This window comes from Knufia obscura (assembly GCF_036327395.1).
Source record: "Knufia obscura strain CCFEE 5817 isolate CBS 148926 chromosome Unknown scaffold_22, whole genome shotgun sequence".
Classification (NCBI taxonomy): Eukaryota; Fungi; Ascomycota; class Eurotiomycetes; order Chaetothyriales; family Trichomeriaceae; genus Knufia; species Knufia obscura.
The window spans coordinates 22,209-40,020 of NW_027042708.1; the positions used below are offsets into that span (position 1 = coordinate 22,209).

Genomic DNA, 17,812 nt, shown 5'->3' on the forward strand with positions numbered 1-17,812 from the left:
TATAATAAATACTATCTATTATAAAACTGTAGTATCTTAGGTTTAATTATATTAACGCTATTCTTTACTATTATTTTAAAGGTCTTATTAATAACTTCTTAATACTTTCCTATACTTAGTATTTAGTATTTACTTCGTATAAAGTAAATAAGAAAAGCTTTAAAGAGATATATTAACTAATTAAGAATATATTTTATATAAAGCTTATAAAGCTCGCTCTTAAATACTTTAAGTAATATAAGTTCGTATTACTTAAAGATATAAAAAGCTTTAATAGCCGAAAAAAATAACTACTACTAGTATAGCTATAATACTTATATTACTTTTTAAACTAAAAAGTATAAACTAGTAATAAAGTAATAATTAAATCGCTATTCTACTATTTAAAGAAATTATAAAAATAATCGCCTAGATAAGAAAGCGAATTTACTAAGTTATTTATATACTTTATAATAAAGATAAAATCTAAGAAAAGACGCGTTTAGTTAATACTAATAATAAATTCGTAAATAATATTTACTTTCTATTTAATATTATACTCTATATAGCGCTCTTTAATATTATTAAACTTAATAATATTATACTATTATAGTATATACTTAAAGATATATTAGTTAGTTTTAATAATATAAGTAAATAAACTATATACTAATATAAACTATATTATATCGTTTAGATAAAATATATAAAAGCTATAAATTAGTAATTAGTAAATATTATTTTAAAGAAGTATTTAGTTAACTTATAAAAATAAAAAAAGACCTAGTATAAAAAGAACAAACTTAATAAATTAATTAACTTTAATATTTAAGTTATAAATAATATCTAATATATATCTTTATACCCTATTAATTAAGTTATTAGTTAATACCTCTAAATAATAAATATACTTAACCGACTTAAAATCTTTTATTAAAAAAGAGTTTAAGGTTTACTAAAATAACTACTATATAAATAAGAGCCTTAGTTATTTATTATAGCTATTAATATATAAATTATCTCAAGTATCTTAAGATAAAATATTAAGTATAAATTTAACTATTATAAGGTTATTAGGTATTAGTATAGTAATAGGGCTTAGCTAGGAACTAGAAACTAGCTAGAACTAGTAAGAGTAAGTACGTAATATAAGTTAACTATAAAGAGTATCTAAAGAGTATAGCTCGCTTAGAAGCGGTATATATCTTCTATATACTCTATACGCTCTATCTACTCTATTATAGAGTAAATAGATCTAATAGAGCTAACATACCTAAAGCTAAGCCTAATATAGTAGTTACTTAGTATAATTTCTTTTAATTAGTTTATTAGTCGTACTAGCCGCTTAATAGCTATATTTACGTATTTTACCTAGTTATAATTAGGCTAGTGTATAATACTATTCTTTTTTAAGAATAGTTCTTATCCTAAGAACGAATCTTAGTAATAATATAAGAAGTTATCTACGCCTATATATCTATTATAAGTCTTTTCTAACGATATCTTCTTCTTTTTTAATAGGTATCTAGAAACGTTCTTATCCTAAATCCTTAATTACTTACCGCTATAAAACCGTAAATAATATTAAAAGAGTAAGTAGTAAAGCGATAGCTCTATATATAAATTATAAAAAGTATAGTAATCTATACCTAATAATAATAGGAGTTACGATATATAATCCTTATATACGGAAGAACCGTAAAGGTTATAATAAGGAATTCTCTTAAAGCGAGTTTAACACTTTAGAGTCTTAAAAATTAAAGTTAAAAGCGGAAGCTCGTATAGGACGGGATTTACTTACTTAGAAAGCCTAAGAGTTACTATTCGTTAAGTAGTATTTATTTAATTTAGAGAAGCGCTTAGAGCGCGTATTACAGTAGTAGAGTAATATAGTCCGTTAGGAGGTACTCGTATTAGACTAGTACTTAGCGTTATACTTTAAGAAGCTTATTACCCCTTTACTTTAAATAATATAAAGAATAATATTATAAGTTATACTACTTTAATAGACTTTAAATTATAGAGTTATAACTATAAAATATCTTTAATATAGCCTAATATAGGTATCTCTATAAAACTTTTTTTTTATAAAAAATAAAGCTTATTATACTTTTTATCGTAATTAAAAATAGTTTTAATAATACTATCTTTCTAAATAATAGCCTTTATAAAAAGTTAATTAGGCTTAGTAATATACTACTATATATTTAGATTACTATAAGTCTTTTAAAAGCGAGTAGCCTTTTATTATTTATTTTATTACTATTTTAGCTATTACCGCTATTTCTACTTTTACTTATAGACTCTTAAGGCTATTTAAGCCTTTAGTACCTTAATCTTATTAAAGAGGTCTATATTATTAAACTCTTTAAATCTAAAAAAATATTAAGAATTAGACTACCTAATCTATATAAGTAGAATCTAAATAAAATAACTCTTTTCTTTAAATTACTAATAGTATATAACGCGCTTAGTATATTATATAATAATTATTATCTTACTAATATTCTTAAGCTATTACTTACTACTCTATTAAATAATAAGTTTTATACTTATAGTATCTACTTTTATCTTAATAGTATTAATAGCGAATAGAATATAAACCTTATTATTTAAATTAGTAAAATCCTTAAGTATCTTCTTATTAGTTTTTTTAAATAAGATAATATAATACGACTTAATCGCTTTTTTAATATCTTTTAATAATACCTTAGCTATATAAAGCTATATTTATAATATATTATATATTTATCTCGTTATTTTATAATTATTAAAGAATATAATTATCTTATATAAAATAAAAAACTTCTTATTCTTATATTTATCTAGTATTAAAATACATAAATTATATTTATTTTAAGTAATAGCTTTTATATAATAAATATTAATATAAATTTTAAATTAGTTTATAGTTATATTAATAAAGATATACTTTTATTATAAAAAAGATCTTTTTATTAAAATCGTATTATATATTAATAAGCTAAGTATAATAAATATCTTAAATATATAAGTTTAGTTACTTAGTATAAAGCGAAGTAATCTAAACTTATTATATTCTTTATAAAAGTCTAGTTATTAAATAATATAATACGCTTTAATAATAATAAAGAATATTTAATAGCTTTAAAAGCTAGTACTTTTAATTATATACTTATAAAATCTATATAAGTAAGCTAATTTTAAATTAATATAAACTATAAAATTACTATAAATAAGACTAATATATATTTATTTAAATATATTTAAATATATATTAAACTTATTATAACTAAATTCTTTAACTCTTATTCTATTATATATATTATTAATATAATTCTTATTATAGATAATAACGAGTTTATAAATTCTTAGAATATTAAGTTAATAATTAAGTAATTCAACTTATTATTTTATAGGCGAGTTTAGTAAACTAATTATTAATATTATATTATCTTCGTTTTTTAACTTCTTTATAAGTTTAGTTAATAGCTAAAAAAATAATACTTTTTCTAAAGCTAGTTTTAGTTTATAAAAGAATACTTAAAGACTTATATAATATTTAGTATAACGTCTTAATTTATATATACTATAGTATTTAAATCTCTTTTATAGACTTTTATATTACGTTGTTAACTTAGTTCTAAAGTATTATCTTTACTTTTAAAATAGCTTAATACTAATTTAAAAATACTTTTATTTATTCTTAATTACTCTATATACTTACTTAACTTCTTTTATAATATATATTATATCTTATATACGATTTTTAAGGTATAATAAAATAGAAATAAATACTAAGTATAAAATTAGTAGTAATTAGTAATAATAATATATAATAAGATAAAAGGTAAAGGAACTAAGGTAAGTAGTATTTAAAAATAAATAATAAGTAGTAAATAGGATATAAGTTACTATATTATAATAAGTAAATAATTATAAAATCTCTATTTAACTATTAAATATAAATTTATTTAATTTCTAAACTAAAGTTCTAATAATAAAGTACTAGTAATTTATAAATTCTTTCTTAATAAATCTAAAACTAAGTATTTAAAGATATTCTTTATAAAATCTATAAACTCGGCTCTAAAAATTAGATAAAAAGATAGTAAATTAAAAAGAATAGTTAAATATAAGGAAGGTACTTATATATACTAAATACAAAATTATAATTAGTTAGTTTTTATATAATCGCTATATAAACTTAACTCTTAAAAGATTAATAATAAAATAGCTATTTAAGATTAAATATTAGTATCTTAATTAACTTCTAAAATTATAAATAAAGTCTAGGTATATATAAATACTATAACTAAATACTATTAAGAGTTCTATTTATAGAATTAAAGCGATTATAAGTTTTAAATTACCTCTCTATAAAATAAAATATTCTTTTTACTAAATTAATATTTTTAAATTTACTAAACTCGTTTAAGGAATCTTGGTCTATATAGAGAGTATATAACTTATCAGAATAGCTATTTAATCGGTTTAAATAACCTAATACGCTTTTTATTATAGTAAACTTTAAATATATATATATATAATTAAACGAAAATAAGGTCTTAATTAAAATAAGTAAACTTCTAATCTTATATTATTAAGCTTAACTAAAGGAAGCTAGTTATAAGAGCTAATAACGCCTTAGGCTTAGCTAACAGGGGTGGTCCTTTAACCCAATTTTCGTCTGATTCATAAGGCAAGGTTTATTCAACAAACACGGTTCCGAACGTCGCCATTTACTAACGGCGCCAAAGGCTGAAGCCCGTGTACACCGGTTCGGGCTACCTTCTTATTACGACCATAGCTACAGATCTCCAACTCAACCCCTCGAGCATCCTTGTCTCCCTTTCTCCATCCTCCTTCCTGTCTTCATTTCCTCTGCCCTACCCGAGACCACCTCGATGGGTCTACATCGGACTGCACCGAAATGCACCTAATTCAACCCTGTGACAATTTCCAGCCCCCAGACCCGAGCATACAGATCTCACTCTCCAAAACGCAACATGTAACCGTGTATACGCTCTTCCACACCAAAGACGTGACCAACCGTGATGGATGCACCCCAGGACACAAATTGCCCGCTCCCGCACCGCTTGCGTATCTCACATTTTCATGCGCTATCTACACGGCACCACACCGTCCAGTCCAGCCTATATTTGTAACTATCTTCCGCCGCCCCCACCATCTCCTATTCCTCCAAAACGAAAAGGCCCCACCCACCAACAGCTCTTCCCCATCGAACATATCTAGCCCACCAACCTACTTAACCCGTAGCAGTCGGCGCCACCGTCGCCCCATAACTCTGCAGGTCATACGTCCGCGCCGTACTTGGCACCCCCCTATCGAGGATATCAGTTTTCGATCCAACAATGCCCTGGTGACAGATTACGCCGTCTGGTACCCTCCATTCGACAGGGACGTTATCGGTGCCGTCACATTGGACGTATGAGATGTCGGTTAGCTAAGGGTTCGGGTGGATGTTAGCGGACTAGCTACTGAATGGATAGCTTCCTAGGAGATATGGTGTAGAGGGAGAACTGAAGGGACAATGAGGTGCGGTGTGGTGTTTAGTATGCGGTGCGGTGCGGTGGCTTACATACACAGATTACGGTAAAATAGGGGAAACCCTTGCACGCTTGGACGAGGTACTCATCGCTGAAGCCTTGTGCTTTGGTGGTGAGGATGGTTGTTGCTGTGAGGGCTAGGAGAGCGGAGAGGTACTTCATATTTTTTTTGCGAGTATCCTATCCCACTGCAGGCGCTGAGCACTAAGGGCGATCTGAACCCGATTGAGGCGGTGAGCTTCGGTAGACCCGATGGCTAAGTGTCGTGGGTGGGAAGTTTGCGTTATCGACATGGGTGGGAGAGTGGCAACAAAGAATCCTGTGCTCTCGGCAACCAACAAAGAACATGGTTGTGTTCGGCGTCTAGATGTGCCATCATACCGAACAATGAATGCGAGGACTAAGACGGTTGGCCACCTCAAGATAGGAAGGTACCTAGTCCAGGTGGGTCAGTAGCTTTTAGCCACTACCAGATGGATCTCACAGGAGGCAACATGCTCGTTCAGGGAAGGTTTCGACAGCTGTTGTCATTTTCGTCTCATTTCGTCGTAAAATCTTTAGCCGAGCTTCCCTTCCAGCGGACCAACTCCCCTGCTAGAGAAGATGCCCATAATGCCGAAACCACAATAAAACAACGCAAGCGGATACGCTACCAACCCTCTCATGCCAGACATCCTACCCACGGACACGAACATGCCCGAACTGCTATATGTGCACCAACCCACAGCAGCAGCCGTCAAACAATACCCCCAGAACGAATCCATAGGCAACAACACACCGAACAGCGCAATTAGACTCAACGGCAGAAAACAATACCCCAACACACTCGCACTCCTCGAATACGTAAGTGTAGCAGAGAAATGTCCACCGACATCTGCGTGGTCTCGTAATCCCTGCGCCTGCATCTGTGCGTACTGGTCTTGCGGTTGTTCATTTGGGTCACCGGGCGGTGTCATCAATGCGAATATCCAGTGGAGTGCTATTGAGCCGAAGAGGGCGATGCCGTAGATGTAGCCCCAGGCGAACTTGCCGGATAGAGCGAGGAATGCGCCGTAGGCACAGACGTAGATGAGGGCGCCCCAGAGGTCGGAGTCGTCCATTATGTGGGGAGAGGGGCGGGAGATGGGGTTGAGGACTGCTTGGGTCTGTGAGAGGATGTCAGTATATCTTGAGAGTTGGAACGGGCCAGATCGTGGTGGGGGTCTTCTGCGGTAGAGATAATGCGAATACGCAGATTCGATGTGGTGTCCAGGTGTTCAACTCACTTTCGTCTTGATATGCCCGAAGTTCACACCCAGCTCTTCCATCAGGCCTGGCTCCCCTTCGTACCCCTCCGTGCTGAATGCAGCAATCCAGCCTGTTCTGAGACCGCCCTGCTCGCCCATTCGTCCGCTTACACCTGGTGCACCAAAGCCCGCTGAAACACCAGAGCCATACGCTGGGTAGGCATTCGGCGTGCCTGCGCCTGGGTACGCGCCGTATGAGGCTTGTGAGGGCGTCGTGTGGCCGCTTACACCTGGCCCGTAGTTCGACTGGTAGAAATTGAGGTTCTGCGCAGTTTGCGGTGCGGGTGAAGGCTGATAGCCCTGGTTGTAGTATGCCATGGCGGGTACGGAACTTTGTGTGCTATGAGAACGATTGTGCCAGCGTGGGCAGGGCGGAAGTTGATTGTGCGCAGTAGGGTGGTTAGGCTTTAAAAGTGGGAGGGAGTTGTGTTCAGGATCAGGGCGTGGATAAAATAGCGGTCGAAGTTCGTTCGCGAGGGCAGGTACGAAATCTAAGTCTGTTCTCATGCAGTGCGATTTGTTCTTTCCACGTTCCTCTGAATTGTGACCAGAGTTGCGGACAACGAACGTGAACGAAGCACATGCGGTCAACAATTTGAACCGAGCATGTGCCGCAGTTTCTACGGCTGCAAGTCATGCCATCAGCGCAACCTTGGCATCCCTTTCTCGATCAAGAAGGCAAGAGTGAAGTCTCAATACGCATGTATTCGCTATGTATAGTCTACAGGAAGTTGATACCGATGCCGAACTGCAGTCCTTTCCGGCCCTCTTCGCCTTTTCTTAACACCAGCGGTAGGGAGAAGTTCAACTCAAATCTCGCAGCAGGATGAGCATATACAAGGCCAACGCCAGCCGACATGCTAGGCAGGCCATTGCCAAGCTCTGAGATAGTATCCTTCATGGACTGTGCCACCTCATCGCTTGACAGTGAACCTTCCTTCTCTTTCGGTCGCAGTGCCAGCAGTCGACCGCCATTCACGAAAGCTTGTAATCTCAATGGCTTATCGACACCGACTTTGGGCAGTGGAAACAGCAAATTGGCGCTTCCTGCCGCAAACACGTCTCCTCCCACCGCGTCGGCACCGTCTCTAGGCCCGAGTCCCGATAATCGGAAACCTCGAACGTCAGTCGGGCCTCCAAGCTGAAATCTATCGTTTATCCTTGATAGTGAAGGCTGGCTAGCGCCACTCAGCGTAAGCGGATACAGTAGGCCAGCTCGAAAGCCTGTGGTAAAGCTCACACCACTATCGCCTTTGATGCCTGGTATGGGTATCTGCAGTGCTTGCTGTGTCTCGAGTTCTGACTTGAAGAAAGCAACGTCTCCAGCTAGCGGACCAAATCCAGCAAGCTCATTGCTCGTTCTCGTTAGGTAACCAGTGGTAGGTAATATCGGATTGTCTCTCTTGTCATTTGTCCATGTATGACTCAAACTGCTCTTGAAGGTGTCTCCAGCATCGTTCCGTACTGTTGGCGAAGCATTCTGGGAGAGTCCTGTTAACTGCCGCCAGAAGCCATTGTAGCCAAATTCGTGTAGTGTGCCGGAATTGCTCAGATAGCGAAACTTGCCCCATCCTCCTCGGAGAACTTCTTCGTGACTCGCGAAGACCTTCTGGGTTGTGCTTTGAACTCCTCCAACCTGGAATCGAGAATGTGGGTTGGCAAGTACAGGAGTCTCAAGACTCGCTTGGTAGGAGGATCGTGTCCTCGTACCTAAAGAAGCATTTACATCCAGAGATTCTGCTCCACCAAACAAGTTCCTCCACTGTACATTCGCATAGGCCGAGCCCTCAGCGTTCCCAACATCTGTACCAGTCTTCGCAAAGACCTTTGACTTCTCTTTCACGGTGTAATATATGGCGACATCTGTAGGCGTTGTGTTTGGGTCGGTCTTGTCGGGCTTATCGATGTAGACAGATATGCCCGGGTGGAAGATATCGAATTTGGAGAGCTTAGAGGCAGCAGCTGAAGCTTCTCTCACGAGCTCAGCTTGGGTGTATGGTCGATCTCTGTTTGCGCTCAGCAGCGGGTCAACTATGGTCTTGAGGAATGAATGTCTGGTATTTGGTGCGCCCAGAACAGATACTGAGGAGACTGTGGTCGGCAGAGTCGAGTTCTCGTCCATCAGGCTGGCCACACGCTTCTGGCTCTGCTGGAAGGTCGCGTGGATGCGGTCGTTGATGGCTCGCTGGCGCTTTTCTACCTCTGTCGGATCAGCATTTCTGATCTGGTCGAAGAGGCTTTTGTTGCCCGCCTCGGGAGAAACAGCAGCAGCCATGAGAAGTGCTGCGCTGAGAATGTCGAACAGACTGCAGTGGCTGTTGCACGTGTCTTGAGCTGCTGTTCCTTGCCAACTTCTTTGCGCGGATTCGGGGGAGCTCAATGATCTGCAGTTCTGTTTGTTATGTTTGCACATAAATTACGCTAGCCGACCGGTGCGGCGTCATGGTGATTGGAGGCTTCCGCAGATGTCGCGTTCCTGCTGCTGCCACCCATAACCACGCCTCAAACAATACAGATCTCAACACTATCCGGTTCACCATTCCGCGCAAATACTATCCACAGTCCTTCTCCCTCGAATATCGGTTCTGAAGGCCACTGGCATCGTTGGCTCAGATGGCGCTCGACAGCTTCTACCAAAACAAGATCGAAGGCATCAAACTAGAGATCATCAAGGGTCAAGCAGTCCTTAGACGTCTAGAAGCACAACGAAATGACTACAACTCGAGGGTGCGGTTACTACGGGAGGAACTGGGCCTATTACAGCAGCCCGGCTCATATGTCGGAGAAGTCGTCAAGGTCATGGGCACTAAGAAGGTGCTCGTCAAAGTACATCCAGAAGGCAAATATGGTAGGTCCTGATTCTCTGGCTGTTGTGGAACAGAAGCTAACGATTCTATCAGTCGTCGATATAGCAGACGATGTAGACATTGCGAAACTCACAGTCGGCAAACGAGTGTCCCTACTAAGCGATTCGTACAAACTCGAGAAGATGCTTCCTTCCTCAGTCGATCCTCTAGTCTCGCTTATGATGGTCGAAAAAGTACCAGACAGCACCTACGACACAATCGGCGGCCTAGACCAGCAGATAAAAGAGATCAAGGAGGTCATCGAACTTGGTCTGAACCACCCAGAATTGTTCGATTCGTTAGGCATAGCACAACCCAAGGGTGTCCTGCTGTATGGTCCTCCAGGTACCGGAAAGACTCTGTTAGCAAGAGCTGTCGCACATCACGCAGACTGCAAGTTCATCAGAGTCTCGGGTTCAGAGCTGGTGCAGAAGTACATCGGTGAGGGTAGCAGGATGGTCAGAGAATTGTTCGTCATGGCAAGGGAGCAAGCCCCATCAATCATTTTCATGGACGAAATCGACAGTATAGGCTCATCACGAGTAGAAGGAAGCAGTGGTGGTGATTCTGAAGTCCAGAGAACAATGTTGGAACTGCTCAATCAGCTGGACGGTTTCGAACCCACAAAGAACATCAAGGTCATCATGGCAACCAACAGACTCGACATCCTCGACCCTGCACTACTTAGACCCGGTCGCATAGACCGAAAGATCGAGTTCCCTCCGCCATCCGTCGATGCCAGAGCTGATATCCTGAGAATCCACTCACGGAGCATGAACTTGACAAGAGGAATTGACCTGAAGAAGATTGCCGAGAAGATGAATGGATGCTCTGGTGCCGAGTTGAAGGGTGTGTGCACCGAAGCTGGCATGTTTGCCCTAAGAGAAAGGAGAGTACATGTGACACAAGAAGATTTCGACCTGGCCACAGCCAAGGTGCTGAACAAGCACGATGATAAGGAGGTGTCGCTAGGCAAGCTGTGGAAGTAGATGACACTTCCTTCGGAACGCATGTCCTGGCGTTCAGGCCGCATCGTCGCGTGCATTCAGCGAGCAGCGAGCATTTGTGGCGGCGATCGAGCTTTTGGTCTTCGGTTTCTGCATGCCCACCTGAAGCGGTCACAATGCAGAATTGCTACAACCTCCCACCCTATCTTTCGACATGTCTTGATGCGTCTGCATTGTCTTAGCGAATGCTGCTCTCGACCCGTGACAATCTTACGAATACGAGACACAACACGGTTTCTGCCAATCACATCTCTTGTCCTTCAGGCATCATCGTTTTCCATCGACACCAGATTATCATATGCACCATGTTCAGAAGATCTCGTCTTACCTTTCACGATCCAGTGCACTGACGTTGGCAGGCAACAGGTTTACTAGCACATTAATATCATCTCATGGCTCACAATGCTACCATGGTGATATCTCCAATGGTACTTTTGCCAGCTACCACACCTCGATGCCGACATGAAGGTCATCATTGTTGGTGCCGGCATCGCTGGTCTCTCTTCCTACATCTTCCTCCATAAGCATCTAGCCCGCGACCACCCTAATGACTACTCAATCACAATCTATGAAGCATACGACATCAAGCAGATGGAGTATGACGCTCCCGGCCGCGAAGAATTGCAACGCTCGGAAAACGAATCTCTTTTCACAGTTAAGATCATTGGAAACGCCATTGGTCTTGGTAAGAATGGCCTCGCCGTACTTAGACGGCTGGACGACGATGGCAGCGTGCTGAGGCAGATCCAGCAGAAAGGTAACTGTGTGTCCAAGTGGCGGATCATGACTGCTCGAGGCTGGAACATCGTTGATGCGAATGTTCAGGCTTCGACTGGGAATGAAGGTCAAGGAGATGGCAAGACCACTGATACTGTCATGATTGCTCGACAGGTAGCATGGGAAGTCCTCCGAGATCAGGTCCTGAGCATCAATCGCGATGCAGTGTCCAAGAAGAAAGTCACCTCTATCGAGGACTCACCAGACGGCAAGGTAATCCTCCACTTCACCGACAATACGAAGGATTCAGCCGATCTCCTCATCGGAGCCGACGGCCTCCACAGTATCGTCCGGCAGACCATCTTCAAAGACAACAAGGATCTCGAACCACAGTCCTGGCTGCAATGGCTAACAAGACAAGCCGCTAAGAAGAAAGACTACATAACACCTCACTACGAGGGCCTCACTGGTCTAGGAGGTTTCATCCCAAGCTCAGTCCTCGCAAAGACAAACTACGACCCCACCGCAATGTCCATAACCTTCGGACCCAACGGCTTTTTCGGCCACGGCTACATTGGCCCCGTCTCACATGGTGCATCCGGCAATGCTAGCACCGGGGCCCTAGCAGCATGGTGGAGCACATTCTCGTCCGACTCTCCACGACCCTACCAGCAGGATACCACCATCACCAGCACCGCAACTTCACACTCAGAGTCAGCTCTTAAAATCACATTCAACAAACACCGCGCCCTGCAGGACCTCCTCCACCGCCACAGATCCTGGTCCAACCCCAACATCCAAGCAATCCTCGACTATATCGAGGAGAACGAGTCCATCGAACATATGTATCCGACGTACACTACGCCTGAGCTGCCGACTTGGATCTCGCATGGCAATAAGAGTAATAGTAACATGGTCCTCGTCGGCGACGCAGCCCACGCCCTGCAACCTAGCAGTGGTCAGGGCGCGTGTCAAGCGCTCGAGGATGCGGAGGCGTTGGCGCTGTTCTTGAAACACTACCTAGCCCTTCCGGCGCCCACCGGTGGTGCCCATGCAGTGTGTGTACAGAAGCGCGCAATCGGAAAGGCACTTAGTGCGTATGTCTCGTTCCGCAAGCCGAGAGTGGCAATGATCTACAAGCAGAGTCAACGCATGAGTGGGCGCAAAATGGACATGGGTGTTTTGATGGAGTATGTTATGTACGCTGCTATTTGGATTGGGACGAAGATGGGGGGTTGGGGGAGGTATAATGAGGCGTTGTTTGGGTATGATTTGCCTGGGGAGGTCGAGAGGGTGTTGAGGGGGGAGGGTCGTGGGGGTATTCGAGATGGTTGTTGGAGGATGGGAGGGCAGAGGGCGGTCGGAATGGTTGTCGGGTGGTGTGAACACGTTGGTGGTGTAGGTGTTAGTGTGCGGACGTTGTATGGGGTGATTGACGGGTGAGCAGGTCAGAAGTGAAACCACTTTGTCATTGGGGTCCATGAAGCTAAGTGAAGCAGCGGCGAGAGAGAGAGAGAGCGAAGGCTACGTCAGCGCTGCTCACTTTGAGGCCGGGGCTGCTTCTCCGCGGGCACTAGTTGAGTGAAGGTGGAAACAGACGACCTGTTTCACTGTCACTTCCATGTTTGGTACTACCTTAGACAATCTCAATCTCTATACGTCGATCAACAGGATTTCTGGATTGTTTACTACTGTTATCGATCACCATTGGGTACTTCCCTCTGTATCTTCGCAAGGCTCGGGTAAAGAAGTTGGTTAGAAAGTCTTATCGTATCTTCGCTAACGACCTGCAGTGGGCCACGACGAATCTCATGAACCTCCCCGCCGAACTGCATCTACAGATCGTCACCTATCTTATCGACGACTCCCGACAGCCGCGCTCTGAGATCAGCGACACATTGTGCCATCTCGCAAAGACATCTACGTACTGGCGAGCGATAGTGTCCGATGTGGTTCGCCAACGATGTCAAGAATCCGAAAAAGGATGCGTGGTCTTCAATCAAGGACAGGGCAGAATGGGCTTGAAGGACAGTGAAATGCGGCTGTGGGCGGAAGTACAAAAGAGGCGACTCGACTTGACGTTCATCAAAGATCGCCTTGATGGCAAAGAGGAAGTGATGTTTTATAATGTAGAGCTGGGACGAGGGTGGTTGAGCTTGGCCACGATTCGTTCTTACAGTGATCGCTGAGGTAGAAGTTATTCAATGAGGTACTTGGTAGCCAGGGAAGTGATGGATGGAGCATCGATGGAGCAGGTGAGTACTTGATCTGGTTGGGAGATGCTAGAAGGACGACACATGACTTCTAGCTGTCAAGTTCCAGGGGTGGCAAACAAGGCAAACACACCTGATCAACGGCGGTTGTTCGAACCTGCTCGAACCAAGCTGCGCTCCTACCATGGTCAACGACAAATATTAATGTCTATACGCCATCGACCTTGACTTAGGATGATGCGCTGCCATTGGGTTACTCCTTCCTGAAGTTGCTTTGACGTTGGCTGGGTACACAGTGTTAGATGGTCAAACAAGGTGCCGGACACTGCGCGGCTTTAATCCTACATCACTCCTGTCATTTCATTCTAGCTTACGTACTGTTAATTGCTTACAACAGAGATGTCACGTCGAGAGAGTGCCGGTCGTCTGGGCTTCATCAGACTCATCCTCTTTTCATATAGCCAGGTATGGCGGCGCGCTGCAGAAGGTTCGAGCTGCGTGACACAAAGTTGACGATCATACGCAGCAAACAGATGTTGGGTTACACAGCAGAATCGATCCAGTGGGGAGGCAGACGGACGATATCTCACAGCCTGTGAGACCACGGATGGCGCAGACTGCGCTTGGCATCGAAGCCGTGACTGCGCCCCGTACTCGAGATTTCTGCCTTCTACGGCTGTTTCGACACATTAGCAGTATGCTCATGAGGCGCTCCTGATCGACCACACGGTATGGTCGATGTTCGAGTCTGTCTACGCTCATCTGGTTGTGTACGTCGAATCTTGTGCGGTCGATGGCGTCCCATCAGTTTGCTGAGACCACAATTGGAGGGCATGCGATCGTGCAACAGGGCGATAGACATACTACCAATGTTTATCACATTGGGCATGCATGCCTTGTTTTCGGGATTGACTCAAGAGCACCAAGCCTGAGGGAAATCTCTAGAGCCAGCGGAACCCATCCTGAGCATCCGACTGGGACACGCTATGCTTACGATCCTGTTCGAAAATGGCACATTAAGCATACAATTGACGCGCTCTCTGGTCAATGTGCTGCTGGAAATGACGATCAAGGACGATGCTCAGAGGGTCGTGCTCACGAAGGTGATATTCCTCGCGTCGATGGTCAGAAAAGTACGCCAGAGCCTGCTTCAGATAACAAGCGACGGGATCTAGAGACCTTGATATGTGCTGTCCAAGGAACGAAAGCCTCTCGAGTGGATCGAGACCTGCTCTCTGTGCTCTTGGCATTCTTTCCAAAGGCTCTCACATTCCTAACCCACCCAAACGACAACTCTGACGATGGCAAGCTAGACGACGGTATGGTGCGCCTGGGTGTTACCGCAGCGTCTCTACAGAACGGTGGAAGCTCCATTCAGGATCTCGTTGCATTTTTTCTGGCATTCCTGTCTTACAGCCTATGCGAGAGCACCTCACCTGAGAATGGTCATCCCACAAAGCACCAAGGCGAAAGAGCGTTGCCAGCTCTGGCAGCTGCTCTTGCCTTCGGATTAGCCCGTTATCTTGTCCTTCCACAATTCACGCAGCGCTTGTCTGGTTGGTCTGGCGATTGCATTGTCCTGGAAGACGCTTCTGGCGCAACACGACGAGTCCCGCTGTCTCATTGTGGACACTTTACGCTTTTGAAAGCATTCCTTGAAGTGTACTACGAAGGTAGACCTGGCCAGAAGCTGGTTCAAGAGGGTCAATTCAACCCTACGCTTGGCTCGAGACGAGGGCCTGCTATTCGAGAGACGGACTGGATTTCTGGAAGCGGCATAAAGCAAGGCTGCCGGGTTGTGCTGTCGATCTACCTGAGGTCGCAAGATGCGAAGTGTGCAATCTGCCAATCCAGGATGACAGTTTCAAAGCTCGGCGAGTTCTTCTGCTCAACCTGTGGGCGGTATTATAGGGACTGCGACACCCTGGGTTTAGCGACAAAGACCAGCACGGCTCGAGCCGCGCAAACCCGACTCTGTCAAACATCCCGACAGGACCAAGAGGACATGAAATCTGAGTTTGTAACTTCTTGCGTCAAAGCGAAGACGAATGATGAAGCAGCTTTACAGGAGATTGCAAATCTAGTGAACATTGACATCTTGATCGTGCATCGCTCATCGTCCTCGCGAGCAGGAAATGCCGGCCGGCGTCGATGGGCCGAAGATGAGGAAGCACGAGATCTAGCTCAGGGCCGGTCGATGTATTATGATACGCCATACAATGTGACTGAGCCCATGCCAAGCAGACCAACGACCATGATGAAACCCAACGGGCGACCTACCATACCCAAGAGGGAACAACGGCAAGCACCGTAAGTATTACTCGGGCAGGTCTTGATATCATATATTGACGGTTCGTGCTCAGCAAGTCTCGTATCACTCCAGCACAACCACGAATCAATACTACGAATCCTGAAAGCCAAACGCACAAGTGGTCACTTGAGGGACACCGGCACGAAAGTGAAATCCCTGAATGGGAGGCCAGTAGGGAAAGTGCATCTTATCGCGCAGGGACAGAGTTCAAATTCGATATACAGCGTTTAGACGACGGAACGCAGGTCTTTCATGACCGTAGGGACGAAACCATACAAGTAGACAACGAACTCGAGTATCGTCTTGGCCGATCCGCAGCCATGGATCGACATCTCAAAGACGAGTGTCGACGGCGATGGGCAAGCAAGCGCGCAACTTCTCACTCCAACGTGGTCGCGGGAGAGTGAGGTCGAGATTCGACTTGATTCCGGCACAGGCACTTCTTGTGCCGTATGTCCTGCCGTTACAGTTGTCAGCATACCCGGACGGGAAGCATTGCTCTTCGGAAGAGTCAGAGTCATTACAGACAGTAAACATCATTCAACATTTAGAGCTTCACAGGCAGGTCCCCACCGAACGCGTGTGTAACTCACCTCAGCACAGCATCATGGCACGCCTCGCAAACCTCCAACCCGCGACCCATCGATACATCGCCCGTCACTTGCTTTCAGGTACAAGCCAATAACGGCAATCTTCAGCCTGTCTAAAAGCTCCATGTATTGAGGGAGGTGTTATTCAAGGCTGGACAGAAGGACAAGCAGGTCGTGGAGGTTAGGAGTTGATACGCGGATCAGCAGTTGTGTCGAGGGCTTGGTAGGCTCAAGTTGGCATTGAAGTGATAGAATGGTCAATGCTGGCAGGGTAAAGGCGGCTAGGTGACAAGTGACAACCAAGATCAGTGCAATAATAATGCATAACCTGGCGTTGGTCCAAAAAGAATTTAAGCACTACAACACATCCTCATTGACTTCGAAAGTCGTCAACGTCCGCAGTAACCTCCACCACATCTCTCAACCAGTCAACAAGTCGCGAACCCGTCTCATCCTGATCCATTACGCCACTAATTCCAAGCCCACAATGGCCCACCTCCTCTCCCTCCCCCCGAACTCCACATCCAAATCCTCACCCCCTTCTTCACAGAACACGAGAAAACCTGGAACCTCCGAGAAATCCTCAACGTCGCAGCAACCACAACTTACTTCAAAGATCTCGTCCTCGACATGATCGACCAGAGAATCCGCGCCATTGAGCGGAGAAAGAAGACTCTGGCTGGCAAGCAGAACTACAAGAAGAGATCGAGGTTGTGCAGGCACATTGCGTATTGCAAGGAGATTAGGGGGGTCGTTGAGGATGGGAGGGCATTGACGGTGGAGCGGAAGCTGGGGATGTTTGGGCGTTATACAACTGATTATCAGATGCTGGTGGGTCGATATGGCGATGGGAATTGTATTGGTGAGCCTGATGACCGTGAAGGTCGCAAACTTGTGCGGGAGACATCTGGCAGTCGTTCGATTTCAAGCTGGGAGGAGTGGATATTGATGCTGTCAAGATTATAGCGTCAAGTTCGACGTTCTCACTGGGTTTATTGATGGCCAATGGATCAGGCGGTATCGGTGACATCGATAAGCTAAGTCGACCTGATTAGGACTCGTGGCATTGTGGTGAAATGTCGGATCGTTGTATTGCGAGGCCTCAGTCACTATGACCGTTGCGTTGCTTGCTAGCACGGGTCAAGGTCCCCAATCCAGTAGCTAGAAAGGACTATGTGAGAGTGACAGAGCCGGTTCGGGACATACTCGCTCATTCAGGCACGAACCCGACAAAAGTGACTGACATGCGCCGTAAGACGCTAGATGTGAAGTTGTTAGTGACAGCTTCGTCACTAGGCAAAACCACAAGCTTTC

General features: G+C 43.4%; 6 protein-coding genes across 6 annotated transcripts; 3 read left to right on the plus strand and 3 right to left on the minus strand.

Moving 5' to 3' along the window:
* Window positions 1-5,227: 5,227 nt before the first annotated feature.
* On the minus strand, window positions 5,228-5,690 carry PMZ80_010898 (uncharacterized protein; the record flags this gene model as incomplete). The annotated part of the gene is made up of 2 exons (XM_064879286.1): window positions 5,228-5,425; window positions 5,565-5,690. The coding sequence occupies 2 exons, from the start codon at window positions 5,688-5,690 to the stop codon at window positions 5,228-5,230; spliced, it is 324 nt and encodes a 107-aa protein (XP_064724869.1).
* A 395-nt stretch (window positions 5,691-6,085) lies between these two features.
* On the minus strand, window positions 6,086-7,132 carry PMZ80_010899 (uncharacterized protein; the record flags this gene model as incomplete). Its single annotated transcript, XM_064879287.1, has 2 exons — window positions 6,086-6,673; window positions 6,794-7,132. The coding sequence occupies 2 exons, from the start codon at window positions 7,130-7,132 to the stop codon at window positions 6,086-6,088; spliced, it is 927 nt and encodes a 308-aa protein (XP_064724870.1).
* A 403-nt stretch (window positions 7,133-7,535) lies between these two features.
* On the minus strand, window positions 7,536-9,089 carry PMZ80_010900 (uncharacterized protein; the record flags this gene model as incomplete). The annotated part of the gene is made up of 1 exon (XM_064879288.1): window positions 7,536-9,089. The coding sequence occupies one exon, from the start codon at window positions 9,087-9,089 to the stop codon at window positions 7,536-7,538; it is 1,554 nt and encodes a 517-aa protein (XP_064724871.1).
* Window positions 9,090-9,427: 338 nt separating this feature from the next.
* Window positions 9,428-10,649, plus strand: LET1 (26S protease regulatory subunit 8; the record flags this gene model as incomplete). Its single annotated transcript, XM_064879289.1, has 2 exons — window positions 9,428-9,662; window positions 9,715-10,649. 2 exons carry the CDS (start codon window positions 9,428-9,430, stop codon window positions 10,647-10,649), a joined length of 1,170 nt encoding a protein of 389 aa, XP_064724872.1.
* Window positions 10,650-11,129: 480 nt separating this feature from the next.
* Window positions 11,130-12,827, plus strand: PMZ80_010902 (uncharacterized protein; the record flags this gene model as incomplete). Its single annotated transcript, XM_064879290.1, has 1 exon — window positions 11,130-12,827. One exon carries the CDS (start codon window positions 11,130-11,132, stop codon window positions 12,825-12,827), a length of 1,698 nt encoding a protein of 565 aa, XP_064724873.1.
* A 1,563-nt stretch (window positions 12,828-14,390) lies between these two features.
* Window positions 14,391-17,464, plus strand: PMZ80_010903 (uncharacterized protein; the record flags this gene model as incomplete). Its single annotated transcript, XM_064879291.1, has 3 exons — window positions 14,391-15,907; window positions 15,961-16,079; window positions 16,980-17,464. The coding sequence occupies 3 exons, from the start codon at window positions 14,391-14,393 to the stop codon at window positions 17,462-17,464; spliced, it is 2,121 nt and encodes a 706-aa protein (XP_064724874.1).
* Between the last annotated feature and the right edge of the window lie 348 nt (window positions 17,465-17,812).